A 15,524-nucleotide genomic window follows, 5' to 3' on the forward strand; every position below is an offset into this window, starting at 1 on the left:
CTCGCTCCCTGAGAAAGTGTGGCTACTAATCAATTAGAAGTTCTGTTCAAACTCACCCCTTCATCTTGGCATGCATACTTTCAATTGTATCTAGCAACTAAGGATCATGCAAAAGAGAAAATGAGGTCATGATCCTCTGACTCACACCCAATCTGTAAGCCATGGTTAGTGTTATATCTACAGTGGGTCACAGTGGCATTATTCCAGGTATAATTGTTCTTTTTAAAAATGCATGGGCACTGGAGCTTGATTTCCTGTATATGTGGAAATGTGTGTGGTATGAGCTTTCAGAACTAAAGCATCTAGTAATGTGCTCATTATCAATGTTTCTCAGACCTCAGTCTCCTAAAACTTTGGCAATCAGTTATGCTTTGAAACGTAAAGCGAGATAAAATGTGAACCTTCAAATACTTCCAAAGAGATTCCCTCCTTTGCAAATAATATTGCATTTCTAATGCCTTAATTAGCCTGTACTTTTCCACCTCCCCATGATAAAGGAAGATGCTGATGTGATTTGTATCCCCTTTTCATAAAGGGGCAGGAATGATTTGGGGTATGTTTGCAAGAGACATGAAAATCAGGGTAAGAGCAGTTGTGACTTTCTTCTTCCTCTGTACTTCTGGATCTCATGTAAAAGGAAGGAGAAATGCACATTCTCCAGGGGGGAGAAAGCTCTTCTCCCCTGTTTAGACACAATATGGATTTTCCCATGGAGGATGTATACATCACCTCTCTTTCTGCATGATACCTGGAAGTATGAGTGTTATGCTTTTGTGTCTTGTGCAGAGGCACCCTAGATCATTCAAATTTAAAGCGGAATGCTTATGATGACTAGGATTCTGTGAATTTCACGCTGGCTCCATTTAGCACATATTCTATTTTCCTGTACAGATTTTGAGTGATAAGGGGAAGGGAGAAAATTGTCATCTTTCAATATTTGAGAGTACATTAATAGGAACAAGCACTAAACACGGCAGAACCAATGATCTTACTACCCTGCTTTTAACTAATTTGTAGTTGGCTATATTTGAACTGCTTTTATAAGGCTACCTATTTAGTTCCATTATCTGCCCTAAGCCCAGTCAAGAACAGAAAAGTTGGTCGGTCTTTATTTTTAAAGCTTTACTATGTAACATAGTAAATCTTATGGTATCAGAAAATAGACTTCCATAGAAAGTGAGCATAGGCTGTAATTCGTTTGTGTGGTATTAAGGATACAAGAAACACACACAGAAATCAAACTGAGGAAGGAAAATTTAAAAGTTGTCAAAGATGGGGAGGCTCTTATTTCAGCAGGGAGCTCATTCCAAAGCCTCAGGGCAGCAACAGAGAAGGCCCGTCCCTGAGTAGCCACCAGACAAGAAGGTGGCAACTGTAGATGAGCCTCTCCAGCTGATCTCAAAGGACGTTGGGGGTCATGACGAAAACGTTCCCTTAAATACCCATGGCCTAAGCTGTTTAGGGCTTTATAGGTTATAGCCAGCACCTTGAATTTTTTCTGGGAACTTATCGGCAGCCAGTGTAGCTCTTTCAACACAAAGTAATATGATCTTTCAGATATGATCCAGAGACTAACCTGGCTGCTGTATTCTGTACCAACTGCAGTTTCTGGACTACATACAAAGGCAGGCCCACATAGAGTGCATTGCAGTAGTCAAGTCTGGAGGTTACCAACATATTTACCACTGTTCTGAGGTCTTTTATTTCAAGAAATGGAAGCAGCTGGTGTATCAGCCAAAGCTGATAAAAAGCACCTCTGGCCACTGCTTCAACCTGGGACACCAAGGAGAGGTTAGGATCCAGAACCCTCCCATTTTGCATGCCTGTTCCTTCTGGGGTTGTGTGATTCCATCAAGAACCTGCAGATTGAAATCTTATCTCGAGTTCCAACCCTCCACAATAAGTACCTCCATCTTATCTGGATTCAGTCTCATATTTATCCCTCATCCAGCCCATCATCACCTCCAGGGAGGCATTTAGGGAGCTTATACTGCTAGTCCCACAGGGCAGACATCAAGCAGTAGGTGGGGGCGGGTACAGACAGAAACCCAGACTCTCACCTTGGCTCTGCCTGGGAAGCAAATATTCTTCTTCCTCTCCTAAAGGGTTTCCATGTTGGGGACTGGGAACTTGAAGGATGTAAGAAATGCCCTGCTGTGTCAGACTCAAAGGCCTATTCAGTTCAGCATCTTATTCCCTACAGTGGCAAACCAGATGCCTCTGGGAAGCCCACAAGCAGGAGAAGGAGTATCAGAATATTAGCAGTGTTGTTTTCCATTGCTTTCATAATGATCATGGATTTTGCCTCTTTCACAGCTGCTGTACTCTGGGTCAGTGTTTTTATTGATACTGCTTTAGCTGCCCACCATAACTCAAGGTGTTTCCTGGTTAGTCACCAACAGCTCAGACCTAATCAGTGTTTATATGAAGCTAAGATTTTTCTCCCAGTGTCTCACTTTATGTTAATTTATGCTGAACCACATTTGATCCTTTGTTATCTGTCCATCCAGTTTGGAGAGAACCTTTTTGGAGCTGTTTGCAATCTGTTTACGTTTTCAGATACCGTTTCAAAACCACCCTGAATATGGTGGTATTTGCAAACATGGCTACCCTGCTACTTACCCCTAACTCCAGATCTGAGTAGAATCCTAAGAACCTTAGAGGATTCCGCTTGCTTCCCTCCATGGTGAAAATTGTACATTTATTCCTACTTTCTGCTTTCTGTTAAAGAACCTGTATTAAAGTTAAAGGATCTGTATTACCCCATGACTTCAACATTTACTTAGGAGCTTTTGGTGAGGGACTTTGTATACTTGTCAAAAGCTTTTGTGTCACTCTAGTCACATACCTGTTGACACTGTCAAAGGACTTTAAAAGGTTAGCGAGGCAGGGCTTACCTTTGCCAAAGTCATGCTGTTTCTCCATCAGCAAGGCTTATTCTATATGTGTAATAACTTTTCTTTAATTATACTTTCAGCAGTTTACTTGGGAGAGATGTTAAGGTAACTGACCTATACTTTTCTGAATCTCTTGAAAAATTTGTGGCACAGATTCTGATGTTTAGGGACAAATTACATTTTTTTTCCTAGAAGGTTAGCCTTCTCACATTTGAATTCTCTCAAAACTCTCCAGAGGATGCCATCCATACTTAGTGATTCCTTAATTGTTCATTTTTGTATATGCCCCAGAACATCATGTTTTGTCACCTCTGTTTGATTCAGATTCCCTCCCTGAGAAGGTCAGTTCAGGCACAGATGTCTGCCCTATGTTTTCCATAGTGAAGATGAAAGAGAAGTCATTCAGCTTTTCTGTAGTCCCCATATCTTCCTTAAGCAGCCCTTTTATTCCTTTGTCATCTATCAGTCCAACCACCTCCCTGGCATGTTTCCTGCTTCTGTTATATTTCAATACATTTTTATTATTCGTTTTTGTTTTATTTATTCTAACCATACTCTCACTTTCCCCCACCCCCCATGTCACATCACCTTTTCTACTACCAGAGCTTTAAAAAAAATTCTCCTCATTGGTGCAGGACTTGCAATTTCTGAAAGCTTCCTTACCTTTTATAGCTTGCTTGACTCCACTTGTTAGCCATGCTGGCAACCTCTTGGACTTGGTTCTTCCTCACCTACTTTGTGGCCAGTGTTCTCTCTAATTTTTTTTCATCTGTGTGCGAAATGAGTTTTGTTCTGGGTGGCAGTATCAAGGCAGTGTGTGCACACAGGTATTCAGAGTGGGACCTTCCTGATTCAACCTGAGCGGGATCTAAAATTAACCGAGTGGACATCAAAAAATGTGTGAGTGTGTGCATGCCTTAGAGAGAACGCTGTTTGTGGCATACATTCCAGTTGCGCTTCTGTTGTGGTGGTTTTAAATAGATTCCATGTGTTATGAAGAGTTCCCTTTTGACTTTTCCTTCAACTTTTCTACTCGCTAGTCACTTCATTTTTTTTTAAGTTCCTCTTTTCAAGACAAATGTGTCTGTGTTGGCCTTCCTTGGCAATTTTCCATTTGCTTATATGTTGAATTTGATAGTACAGGTGGCCCTCATGACCGGTGGTTTCAACAACCACAGTTTCGCATATCTGCCGACAGGTTCGGCGAGCAAAATCCCCTAAGATGCGAGAGTGCAAATGTTGCAGATAAACCAGAAAGGGACAGAGTAGAATCAGGAGTTGAGCAGACAGAAACACATGACAGTGGGTCAGAAAGGGCAAGTGATAGTAAGGGAGATAGCACACTCCAAAAGGTAAGAGACTTGGCATATAGGTGTGTGTATATACTGATGCCAGAAGTCTCCGAGCCAAGGTGGATGAGCTGGAGTGCTTGGCTGCTAATGAAAACATAGATATAATGGGTATAACAGAAACCTGGTGGAACAGTGAGAACCAGTGGGGCACTTTTATTTCTGGATACAATCTCTACAGAAAGGAAGGGAACGGAGGATTGGGAGTGAGGTAGCACTGTATATTATAGAAGGGATAGAATCCAACAAGCTAGAAAACCTAGGATAACTGGAGTCCTCCAGAGTTGTCATGAGTGACAATATGAGGACTGGAAGGAAATGTGTTACTAGGGATGCTCTATCACCCTCTGCTCAAAACACTGAGAGTGACCTGGAGTTGGAGAAGCAAGTCAGAGAGGCATCTAAGAGAGAAAGAGCTGTAATAATAACTGACTTAGATTATCCTCACATAGACTGGGCAAATTCATGTTTGGGTATTGACAGAGAGGCCAAATTTCTAGACCTTCTAAATGACTGTGCTGTAGAACAGTTGGTCACAGAACCAACCAAAGAGAATGTGACCTTGGACTTAATCCTGAGTGGTGGCCAGGACCTGATGCGAGATGACAGAGTTGCAGAACCATTGGGGAATAGCGAACATATGGTGATACAATTCAGCTTATATGTATTGGGCTTGAGAAAAGAAAACTTTTTTTAAAATGAGGGGATTGGTAAAAAGAAGCTGAAAGGGAAAGCCAGGAGGGTCTATGAGAGGAGAGCTGGTCTTGTGGTAGCAAGCATGACTTGCCCCTTTAGCTAATCAGGGTCCACCCTGGTTGTATATGAATGGGAGACTAGAAGTGTAAGCACTGTAAGAAATTCTCTTGAGGGGATAGAGCCGCTCTGGGAAGAGCATCTAGGTTCCAAGTTCCCTCCCTGGCTTCTCCAAGATAGGGCTGAGAGAGATTCCTGCCTGCAACCTTGGAGAAGCCACTGCCAGTCTGTGTAGACAATACTGAGCTAGATGGACCTATGGTCTGACTCAGTATATGACAGCTTCCTATGATCAAATCGCTCCAGTAAGCATGGTACTTATTCCAAACGACAATAATCAAAGCTCAGTTGGAATGTATACCAAGAAGGAGGAAAGATACCACCAAGTTCAGGAGGATGCCAGCATGGCTAACAAGTAAAGTCAGGGAAGCTATAACAGGGAAGAATTCCTTTGGACAATTGAAGTCCTGCCCAAATGAAGAGAACAGAAAGGAACATAAATGCTAGCAAAAAGAAATGCAAAGAGGCAAAAAGGGAGTTTGAGGTGCATGTAGCTAGATGTGTTAAGGGGAATAATGAAAATCTCTTTAAATATATCAGAAGTAGAAAACCTGCCAGGGAGGCGGTTGGACCCTTAGATGATGTACATGTGAAAAGGATTATTAAGGAGAATAGAGAGATTGCAGAGAAGCTGAATTAGTTCCTTGCATCTGTCTTCATGACTGAAGATACTGACCATATACCTCCTCCAAAACTGAGCTTCTCAGGCTTGGAGGCTGAAGAACTGGCCCAGTTTTACGTGATGTGAGAGCTTGTTCTAAACTGTCTTGAAAAACTAAAAATTAAATTGCCAGGGCCAGATGGCATCTACACAAGAGTTCTGAAGTAACTCAAATGTGAAATTATTGATCACCTAGCAAAGAATATGTAACTTGTCGCAACAATCCAGCTTTGTACCAGAAGAATGGAAAGTAGCTAATGTAATGCTGATGTTCAAAAAGAGATTCGGGGGAATCCAGGAGATTACAGGCTGGTTAGCTTAGCTTCTGTGCTGGGTAAATAGATGGAAAGCATACTTGGGGACAAAATTGTTATGTTATAGAAGAACAGGCCTTGCTGAAAGAAAATGGGCATGTCTTATGCTGGGGCAAGTCTTGCCTCACTAATCCTTTGGAGTTCTTTGAGAGTGTCAACAGGCTTGTGAACAAAGGTGATCTGGTTGACAATAGTATACTTGGACTTCCAAAAAGCTTGACAGAGTTCTCCAGCAAAGGCTCTTGAGTAAACTTAGCAATCATGGGATAAGGGGGCTGGTTCATGTGTGGATCAGTAACTGGTTGAAGGACAGGAAACAGAGGGTAAGAATTAATGGACAGTTTTTACAATGGAGGGAAGTAAGAAGTGAGGTCCCCCAAGAATCTGTACTGGGACCAGTGCTCTTTCATTTGTTCATAAATGATCTAGTTGAGGTAAGCAGCGAAGTGGCCAAATTTGCAGGTGACACTAAATTATTTAGGGTAATGAAATCAAAAACAGATTGTGAGGAGCTCCAAAAGGATCTTTCCAAACTGGGTGACAAAATGGTAAATGTGGTTCAATCTAAGCAAGTTTAAGGTGATGCATATTGGGGCAAAAAAACCCAACTTCACATATATGCTGTTGGGATCTGAGCTGTCACTAACTGACTAGGGGAAAGATCTTGGGGTCATGGTGGACAGCTCACTGAAAGTATGGCATGGCAGCAGTGAAAAAGGCCAATTCCACGCTGGGGATCATTAGGAAGGTGACTGAAAATAAAAATGCTAATATTGTAATGCCTTTATACAAATATATGGTGTGGCCACATTTGGAGTGTTGCATACAGTTCTGGTCACCATAACTTAAGAAAGACATTGTAGCATTTCTGGAGAGCAAGGTACAGTACTTTACTTTTCTTATTTCTGTCTTCTTCCTGCTTTTTTAGCCCTTTTTTGTATGTAGGAACCTAACCCCTGGATTCCCATAGCAGTAAACTTTCATTATTCGTGATTATAGGTTAGAACAAAACCCCCACAAATAATGAGGGACACCCATAATGTGGACACACTTTCCTATCTGTTTTCCAGCATTTACATTTGCATCAGCTTCTGGGTTCCACTTAGGATTAAATGCAGGTAGCCTTTCCTCTAGTTGGTTTCACGATCAGTTTTTCTGAGGCATAGTCATTTAGGTTATCTAAAAGTTGGATTGTTTTATCATGGCCTGGACATTAGTTTTCCAAATTCTATCTGAGGGAAAAGGTACAACAGGGCTCTGCAGCTCAGTTTAGATGTAGCACTAGCTCCCTATAAACTATGGCTACTGCACTGGATGCCAGCCAGCATTCCTGCCTTCCCCACTCTGGAGCAATTCCATTTCCACCCTTTCCCTTCTAATGGTTAACCATGATTTTATATTATTTGTGCAATATAAACCAGGTTCCTCATAACTATGATTTCTATCTCTCTGGCTTATGAAGAACCGTGATTTGTGTTGACCATAGTTTGTCATACACATGTAACATGAAACCATGGAAGAGATGGAGAGGAAGAAGTGGGGGTATGTCATCTTGCTGCTGACTTCCAGTTTTCAAACTATGGATTTTCAGGGAGCCAGTGTTGTCTTTGCACCAGACTAGTGTGGTGTGTCAGTGGATAGGGGATATTTATTTATTTATCAAATTTGTACACAGCCCCAAACTTTTGTCTCTGGGTGGTTAACAATAGCATAAAACCAGTTAAAAACATATACAAAAAACTTAATAACAATTTAAAAATAAACCAGAGATTAAAACCCAAAGATTTTAGGAAGCTGAGAAAGCTTGGGTGAAAAGATATGGAGCTTAAAGTTCCTAAACTTGGAAAAATAGGGTCATGAGTACCATATACAATGTTTGGTGTTACTCATCCAAAAACAGAAGGGAGGAAGGGAACTTTCGCTCAAGTACTGAGACACTTTTTCATTGTTGGCAAATCTTGCTTTGTGAGTGAAGAACAGACAGAAAAGTAGCAACTAAGGGACACCCTTTTGATAATGGATATGTAGGATGCAGACCATTAAAGGTGGGGAAGTTCACTTTCCTGTGTATATAAAAAAGGCTAGATATCAAATTGCCTAGTACAATTATAAAAAATATTTACATGACAAATTGGTTTATGTCTAAATGTTTGTTCTGTCTTTTGAAGTATTACAAAACATGAACTTGGTTTCAAAAACTGTGAACGTTATGTGGTAACTGTAAGAATAAACAAAATATATTTTGCTCTTCCCATACTTCGGAGGTTTTCCTTTCATCAGAAAATTCCAAGTTATACAGGGGCTGCTTGCTCTAGAGTCCTGACTGCTCTTTTTATGGAGATTATTTGGTTACGAGTGGATTTGTAAACATCTCCTCCTATTGTTGCCAACTGTATAGAATTGTTTGAAATGTGTATTATACTCTCATGATTGTGTACGTCCTTCTTTTCATTTTTACAGTCTGTAATTGTAAAAAGTGTTGAGCGAAATGCCTTGAACATGTATGAGGCACGAAAATGTCTCCTGGGCCTTGAAAGTAGTGGAGTCGCCCTAGCAGCAAGCCCATCCACAGTCTCCTGTCCTGTTGGCCTCTCATGTCCTGGATTGGATATCCTGTCCTCAGCTGGCCTAGGACTTACTGGACTTGGTACAAGCCATTTTACTTAATATTTTGAAACTGAATCTTATGAGTTGAAAAAATGAGCATGCACATTGTAACAATGCATTTCCTATATAAAGGAAATGGAAGTAATCAAATGTGTTCATCTCAAGATCTGAAAAGAGATATGAACTAAGAGTTTTTAGCTGTCTAATAAGCTATCAGCAGGTCAGCAATGAAGGAACCACTGAAGTAATACACCTACAATGATAAGAGAAAGAATTAAGTGTCAGTAAGATTTCTGATTTTTTAATTTATTTTTTTAAGGGAAAGTGCTGGTGACAAGTATCCAAAGCAGGCAGCTGCTTCCATTTTACTAGAGTTAAATTAAAGGCTGGTATTGGGGGTGGAATGCTGGAGTGCAGTTTCCAACTAGTTTCAGTACCCATGAAGGGGAGCCATCCTGGGAACATCTGAGAATTCCAGTTCTTCTTCCAATATGGTGTTAAAGCAGAAATAATTTAAAGAAATGGCTTTTTAAAATCATTGGATTGGATCTTTAGCTTTTGTGCTGCGGTGCTTCATAGCTGTGCTGTGGTGCTTCATAGCAAAGAGCTCCTTTCTGTAAATGGAAAGAAAATTTGCGTTGACCTCTGCTCTCAGGAGGATCCCTTCTGAAAGCACAGCTCTCTTTCCAGTCACAGGAGGTGCTCCTGGCCCTGGAAGGCCCCAGAGTGAGAGAACCCATTCAGTCATTTCTGTACAAGCATGTGCAATGTTGTCATCTTGTCTTTCAGGTCTTCTGGGTCCAACTGCCTTATCTGTCAACACATCCACTACTCCAAATTCTCTCTTGAATGCCCTTAATAGTTCTGTTAGTCCTTTGCAGAGTCCAAGTTCAGGCACACCTAGCCCAACATTATGGGCATCTTCAATTGCCAATGCAAGTGCCACAGGTTAGTATAAAGTATGTCTATGTAAACCACTTTGAGAATTTTGTTGAAGAGCAATATATATAAATATGTGTAGTAGCCACCTAATGGCGCAGCGGGAAATGACTTGCCTAGCAAGCATGAGGTTACAGTTTGGATCCCCACTGGTATGTGTCCCAGATTATGGGCAACATCTATATTGGGCGGCAGCAATATAGGAAGATGCTGAAAAGCATCATCTCATACTGCTCAGGAGGAGGCAATGGTAAACATACTCCTGTTTCTTCTACCAAAGAAAAACCACAGGGTTCTGTGGGCGCCAGGCATCGACATCGACTCGATGGCACACTTTACCTTTAGTAGTAGTAAAAGAATTTCAGGTAGCAGTTGGTGGGAAAGATATCTCCCTGAAACCCCAGAGAGATGCTTTCAGTCAGAGAAAGCAAAACTGGGTTAGATGGAGCAGTGATCCGGCTCAGTGTAAGAAAGTTGCACTTGTTCATAATCTTGTACAAATGCTGTTATATTTTATTTTAATATAACTGTCCAGTCGAGTCATGTTGTCTGAATTGTGGATTTTTCATTGTTTCAGATACTTTGTGTGTCAAAGCAAAGGAGGAACTGTGTTGATGTAGAAATTATTATTATTTATTTACACAGTCAGACAGGTGTTATTGACTGGTTTGTTTTATCCAGACATCGAGTCCTTCCCAAGGACCTGGGATGGCTGAATTTTATTATCAATGTTGTTGCTGTTACTATAGATATCGTCGCAGAATATAGGCTGTTCCCAGTAAAGTTGCTTTTTGTAATTGGATGATGATGATGATGATTTTACAGGCTTCTCTGCTATTCCCCACTTGATGATGCCATCTGCTGCCCAAGCTGCTTTAACCAGTATTCTTCTGTCAGGAGTGCCAAACTACAGTCAGAATACACCATCTCCCCCTCCTGGCTTAACCCCAGTTGACATTCATGTCAATGGCATGCAAGAAAACAAGAAAAGCCCGCCTTCTTTAAATGGTCATGTGAAGGTCAGTGTCGTCTTCTGGTGGGGTAGAGATGGGATGGCTCCTGTTTGGTCCTGATGCAGAGCATGTTACACTCATGTTCTATTTGAAATCAGTGGAATTTGACTTCCTCCCAACTAAATATGTTGTGTTGATTCCAGTGGATCTGAACCACAGCTGATTTTTGTTTGTTTGGGGCCTTTGTGTTAAGGAAAATGTCAATATGTGAAAAAAACTGAGTTAAAACTCAGGCCAGCAGGGCTCCCCCCATGCAAAAGCCTGGGTTAAAAAGGAAGGTTGTTTGCTTTTTTCTGAAGGTAGAAAGTGAAGGGAGGGAACAGTTCTTCCCAGGGAGAGTGTTTTATACCCTGGAGCAACTTCCAAGAAGGCCCTATCCTGCACACATGACAACCAAGCTTTTGCTAGAGTCAGCATGTGGAGCAATTTTGTATGGTGGGTAGAATCAATTCAGAGCAGGAGGTCCTTCACATCACAAGGCTCTGTGCAGTTTAGAGTTTTAAAGGTAATAATCAGCACCTTGAATTGAACCTGAAAATAAACCAGCAGCCAACATAGCTCTTTCAGGACTTGGATAATATGGTCCCCAACAAAAGTCTGGTTACTGCATTTTTCACTTCCTGAAGCTTTCAAATATTCTTCAAGTGCAGCTGTGTGTAGAACACATTATAGTAATCCAGACATGACTTGATCAAGACATGGCCAGATTTGTATTTTCAAGGAAGGGGCACAGTTGGCACACTAGCTGAAGCTGTGCAAAAGCACTTCTGGTCACATCAGTCACTTGGGCATGCAGGAGAAATGCCAAGTCCAAGAGAATGCCCCAACCCAAAAACACACCTACACAGTTGTGCACCTGCTCTGAGTGAGTGCAGTTCCATCCGGAGCAGGCTGAACTGTTCTCCCAGTTTGGCTTTCCTGTTGACCAGTGACTCCTCTGCCTGGTCTGGATTGAGCTTCATTTATTGGTCCATGTCCTGCCTTTGAACCCTGATTTACAATGATAAACTCCCTGGGATCATTTAACATAATGAGATACTGGTGACACTGTAGCCTAAATCTGTCCCCTTAGCTAAGCAGGGTCTACCCTGGTTGCATATGAATGGGAAACAAGAAGTGTGAGCACTGTAGTTATTCCCCTTGGGATGGAGCTGCTCTGGAAAGAGCAGAAGGTTTCAGGTTCCTTCCCTGGCTTCTTCAAGATGGGGCTGAGAAGAGATTCCTGCCTGCAACCTTGGAGAAGCTGCTTCCAGTCTGTGAAGACAATACTGAGCGAGATGGACCAATGGTCTGACTCAGTATATGGCAGCTTCCTATGTTCCCATAGGGTTCATATAGCTATTAAACATCACGAAGGACAAAATTTATGCCTGTGGGACCCCAACATCCAATGAGTTGAGCAGTAGGCCCCCAGAACAATCCTCTGAACCCTCCAATCAAGGTAGGACCGCAACAAATCTAAGACTACATCCCAGCCCCACTCCTTCTAGGCAGTCCAGGAGGCTGCTATGGTTTATGGTATCATATGTGGTAGAGGGATCCGACAGGCCAAGAGCGAAGCACTTCCCCATCCATTTCCCATTATAGGTCCTCCATCACGGTGACCAAAGCAGGGAATGTTGGGAATGTCAGTGAAGGGCAGATTTAGCCTTCACCTTAATGGTGTCCCAGAGTAAATAATTTTCCCCATATGAATGAATGCCACCATTTTTTCCTGTGGAGCTGGAAGTAAAATGTTGTACTCTTGGGTCACTGATCTGTGTGGGAGCAAAATCGGTTCCTAACACTGGACTATCTGATCTTTACTCACAGACATTTCAGTGCATAGGGTGAGCAGTACAACCCACTGGGATTTCTCTATGGTTTCTCCCTACCCTCTCCTAATAGGCTTGTTGCTACTTGAAAATAAAAATGGACTTGTGATGCACAACTGCTTTCATTCTTAGTTTTTTCAATAAAAAGGCTTAAAGCCAAAGATTATGATTAAACATTCTTGTAACTCTTCCAGGCCTCAGCTATGAAGTATACTGCACTATCTGCCGCGTCACTTGGTGAAAATGTGTTGAGTCCAAACCACAATGATTCATCCAGGCAGACGAGTAGCCATGGTGCTTCTGAACAAGTTGCCACCAAAGCAAATACTAGTGAAGGTATAATCAAAATAAGCAGTCTCTGTGTTAATGTTGTATCACCAGGGAGGGCAGTGCTAAAAGCCTGAGCATCTTTCTTATTTAAGAAGGGGCTGCCTGCTTAGACAAGGACTCCCAAGTCATGTTATGCTAAATATTGAGGAAGTGAATATTCACATTGAGTGAGGGAGTCTTATAATATATGTTGTCATTCTTCTCTTGAATAAATTCCTCAATAAGTCTAGGAAAGGGAAGATTTCATACTGAGCTTTACAATTCAATTTGACTGGCTTCATGATGTGTGTGAATTATGAAGGTGACCCTTTAATAGTAATAGCACAAACCACGTGGCTTCTAATATTACCATTTCATGTAAGCATGTGTAGGTCTCTGCAGGGTTGTACGTGTGTGTGTGTGTGTGTGTGTATTTCTAAACTTCAGTACTGTAACAGGATCTTGATAGTGATCTAACCAATCCCTCTAGTGGTATGATTTCTGCTAGTTTTAAATTGGCTCTGATGGATGCTCATTCTGTATATGCACTCTTTCGTTGTCCTCTATTCTTTGTAGGTTGCAATGATGCTTTTGTGGAAGTGGGCATGCCAAGAAGTCCTTCACATTCAGCAAATGCAAGTGATCTGAAGCAAATGATGAGTTCCTCCAAACAATCCTGTGCAAAAAGACAAACAGTAGAACTGTTGCAAGGCACCAAAAACTCATATTTACAGTATGTTGAATTTATAACCATATATGTATTATTGCCATTATATATTGCCTTTCTACATAGTTGTGCTCAAGGCAATGTATAAAAATCTCTCTCTCTCTCTCTCTCTCTGTGTGTGTGTGTGTGTGTGTATGATATGTACCCATCGCTAATCCCATACGTGGCAGCTCTCGTGAGAGTTCGTGAGCAGCTGCCGGATAGTGACGGGGGCTGGGGGGGAGAAACTACTGGCCAGGAGAATGGCTGAGCGGCGGCCATCAGGCAGGATTGTCGAGAGGAAAGTGGTGGCCATTGGACAGGGAGGGCGAGAGGAAAGCTGAGAAGAGAACTAGAGGCTCAGATGCTCTGTGCCCTGTTCAGCTAGAACGCTTTTAAAAGCAATAAAATAAAAAAGCAATAAAATAAAAAAGCAATAAAATAAAAAAGCAATAAAATAAATTATTTTAAAGCAATAAAATAGCACAGACAATATAACCAACCACAGTTCCAGCATAAGTAACAAAGTCCAGCAGCAGCCCCAAGTATCAATCACTTTAAAAGCTTGTCTTAAAATATGTGTTTTCACAGGCAAGCAAAAGATGGCTACTGAGGAGACCTTCTGGGAGAAGTGTGTTGCATACAGGGGCGGAACCAGGGTGGAGCAGCCAGGGCACGTGCCCTAGGTGCCACTTGAGGGGGCGCAATTTCCGTGCCCCACCACGCCCCCTCCCACCACCAAATTTTTCCCCCCCAAAAAATTTAAGAAGCCGCCAGCGGGCGCCGCCGCCGGGCAGGCCGCTGCCACTGTCTCTGGGCACCCCCTAACCCGCATCACCCCTCACCCCATGCTCCCCACTCACTCAGTGAGGTGGCAGGCGGGCGCTCCCATTGGCGGGTGGGAGAGCATTCGCCCCCGCTGATTGGGCATTGGGCTGCTCACCCCCCACACCGCCAGTCATTTGTGGGTGCACACGCAACACGCATGCCTGTAGCATGACCACGTGCATTGGGACTTAGGTCAGGAGGGACTAGCAGTAGCAGGAAGCAAGTTGCAACTGCTGCTGGGCATTAGCGTGCTGCGTGTATGCTCCGTCCATCTCTGTGCTACAGCTGGCTGGTTGACTTACTCGATCACACACACCCCATTGCCCTCCACCACACTGCCTGCAAACTGAGCAAAGAAAGAAGTAAATGTGGATCTTCGGGCCATCTTCCTCCTCTGTCCTGCTCAGAAGCCCGGGACCTCTCTGAGGGAGGGGCAGATTTCCGGGCGGGTCGAGTGCAGCAGATCTAGGAATCTCCTCTCCCCTGTTGCAAACATATTTTCCATGCCTGCTTCTTTTGCTCGTTTTCCCCACTTTAGCCTAAGAATAAACGGGAGGTTGGAGGAGATGGGCATTGGAAGAGCAAGCAGGGTGGGACAGAGACCTGCTGCCAGGGCGGAGTGGGGGGGGGCGCAACAGCAGAGCAGATGTTTACTTGGACTAAAGTCTTGAAGGAGAGAGCTTTCTTCCCTTTAAAAATCTTGTTTATTCCAGCTCTCTTTGGATTTCCCCCCTGAACGCGTTTCTTTCTCTGGAAGCTCCTCCTCTTCCTCCTTCCACCCCACAACACACAGTTACATTCGTTAAAACAACAACAACAACATCCTCTTTCCCACATGTAGCCCCTCTGTTTCCCATACCCCTGCTTTTTTCCCCTTTTCCATTTTAAAACGGAAGCCCCCTGCCTGCCTCCCTCACGGTCCCTCTTGCTTCCTCTTGCTCTGGGTTGGTTGCCAGCTGCTTTGTTTACCACCACTTCCTCCTCCCCCGCAAGAACCTCCTCACATAGGAGATAAGGAAAGAGGCGCTAATTCTAGCAGCTCCGTCTCCCGCCAATGTCACGCCTTTAGACCAGGGGACTCGAGCTTGCTCGTCCGTTGCTTGCAATTCCGGGGCTTGAGCGCTTTCCCAAGTTCTGAACCCCGAAGGAATAACTTTTTGGGGTATGCATCTTGCTCCCCCTTTCTGGACCTCTTCCTCCCACCCTCTTTCACCACTCCCTCCCCCCATCTTTCCTCACTGTTCGGAGATGAAATTAGCCCTGGTCCACATCCT

General features: G+C 43.0%; 1 protein-coding gene across 1 annotated transcript in view; it reads left to right on the top strand.

Annotated features, from left to right (window-relative positions):
• Nucleotides 1–15,524, top strand: part of BICC1 (BicC family RNA binding protein 1) — a 199,964-nt gene that overhangs the window by 165,322 nt on the left and 19,118 nt on the right. The window contains exons 10-14 of the mRNA XM_053311857.1: nucleotides 8,495–8,681; nucleotides 9,431–9,589; nucleotides 10,406–10,599; nucleotides 12,602–12,743; nucleotides 13,293–13,449. Coding sequence (XP_053167832.1) covers nucleotides 8,495–8,681; nucleotides 9,431–9,589; nucleotides 10,406–10,599; nucleotides 12,602–12,743; nucleotides 13,293–13,449 — 839 coding nt within the window. The remainder of the gene's footprint in view (nucleotides 1–8,494; nucleotides 8,682–9,430; nucleotides 9,590–10,405; nucleotides 10,600–12,601; nucleotides 12,744–13,292; nucleotides 13,450–15,524) is intronic.

The sequence above is a fragment of the Hemicordylus capensis genome, chromosome 3 (genome assembly GCF_027244095.1).
Source record: "Hemicordylus capensis ecotype Gifberg chromosome 3, rHemCap1.1.pri, whole genome shotgun sequence".
Taxonomy (NCBI): domain Eukaryota; kingdom Metazoa; phylum Chordata; class Lepidosauria; order Squamata; family Cordylidae; genus Hemicordylus; species Hemicordylus capensis.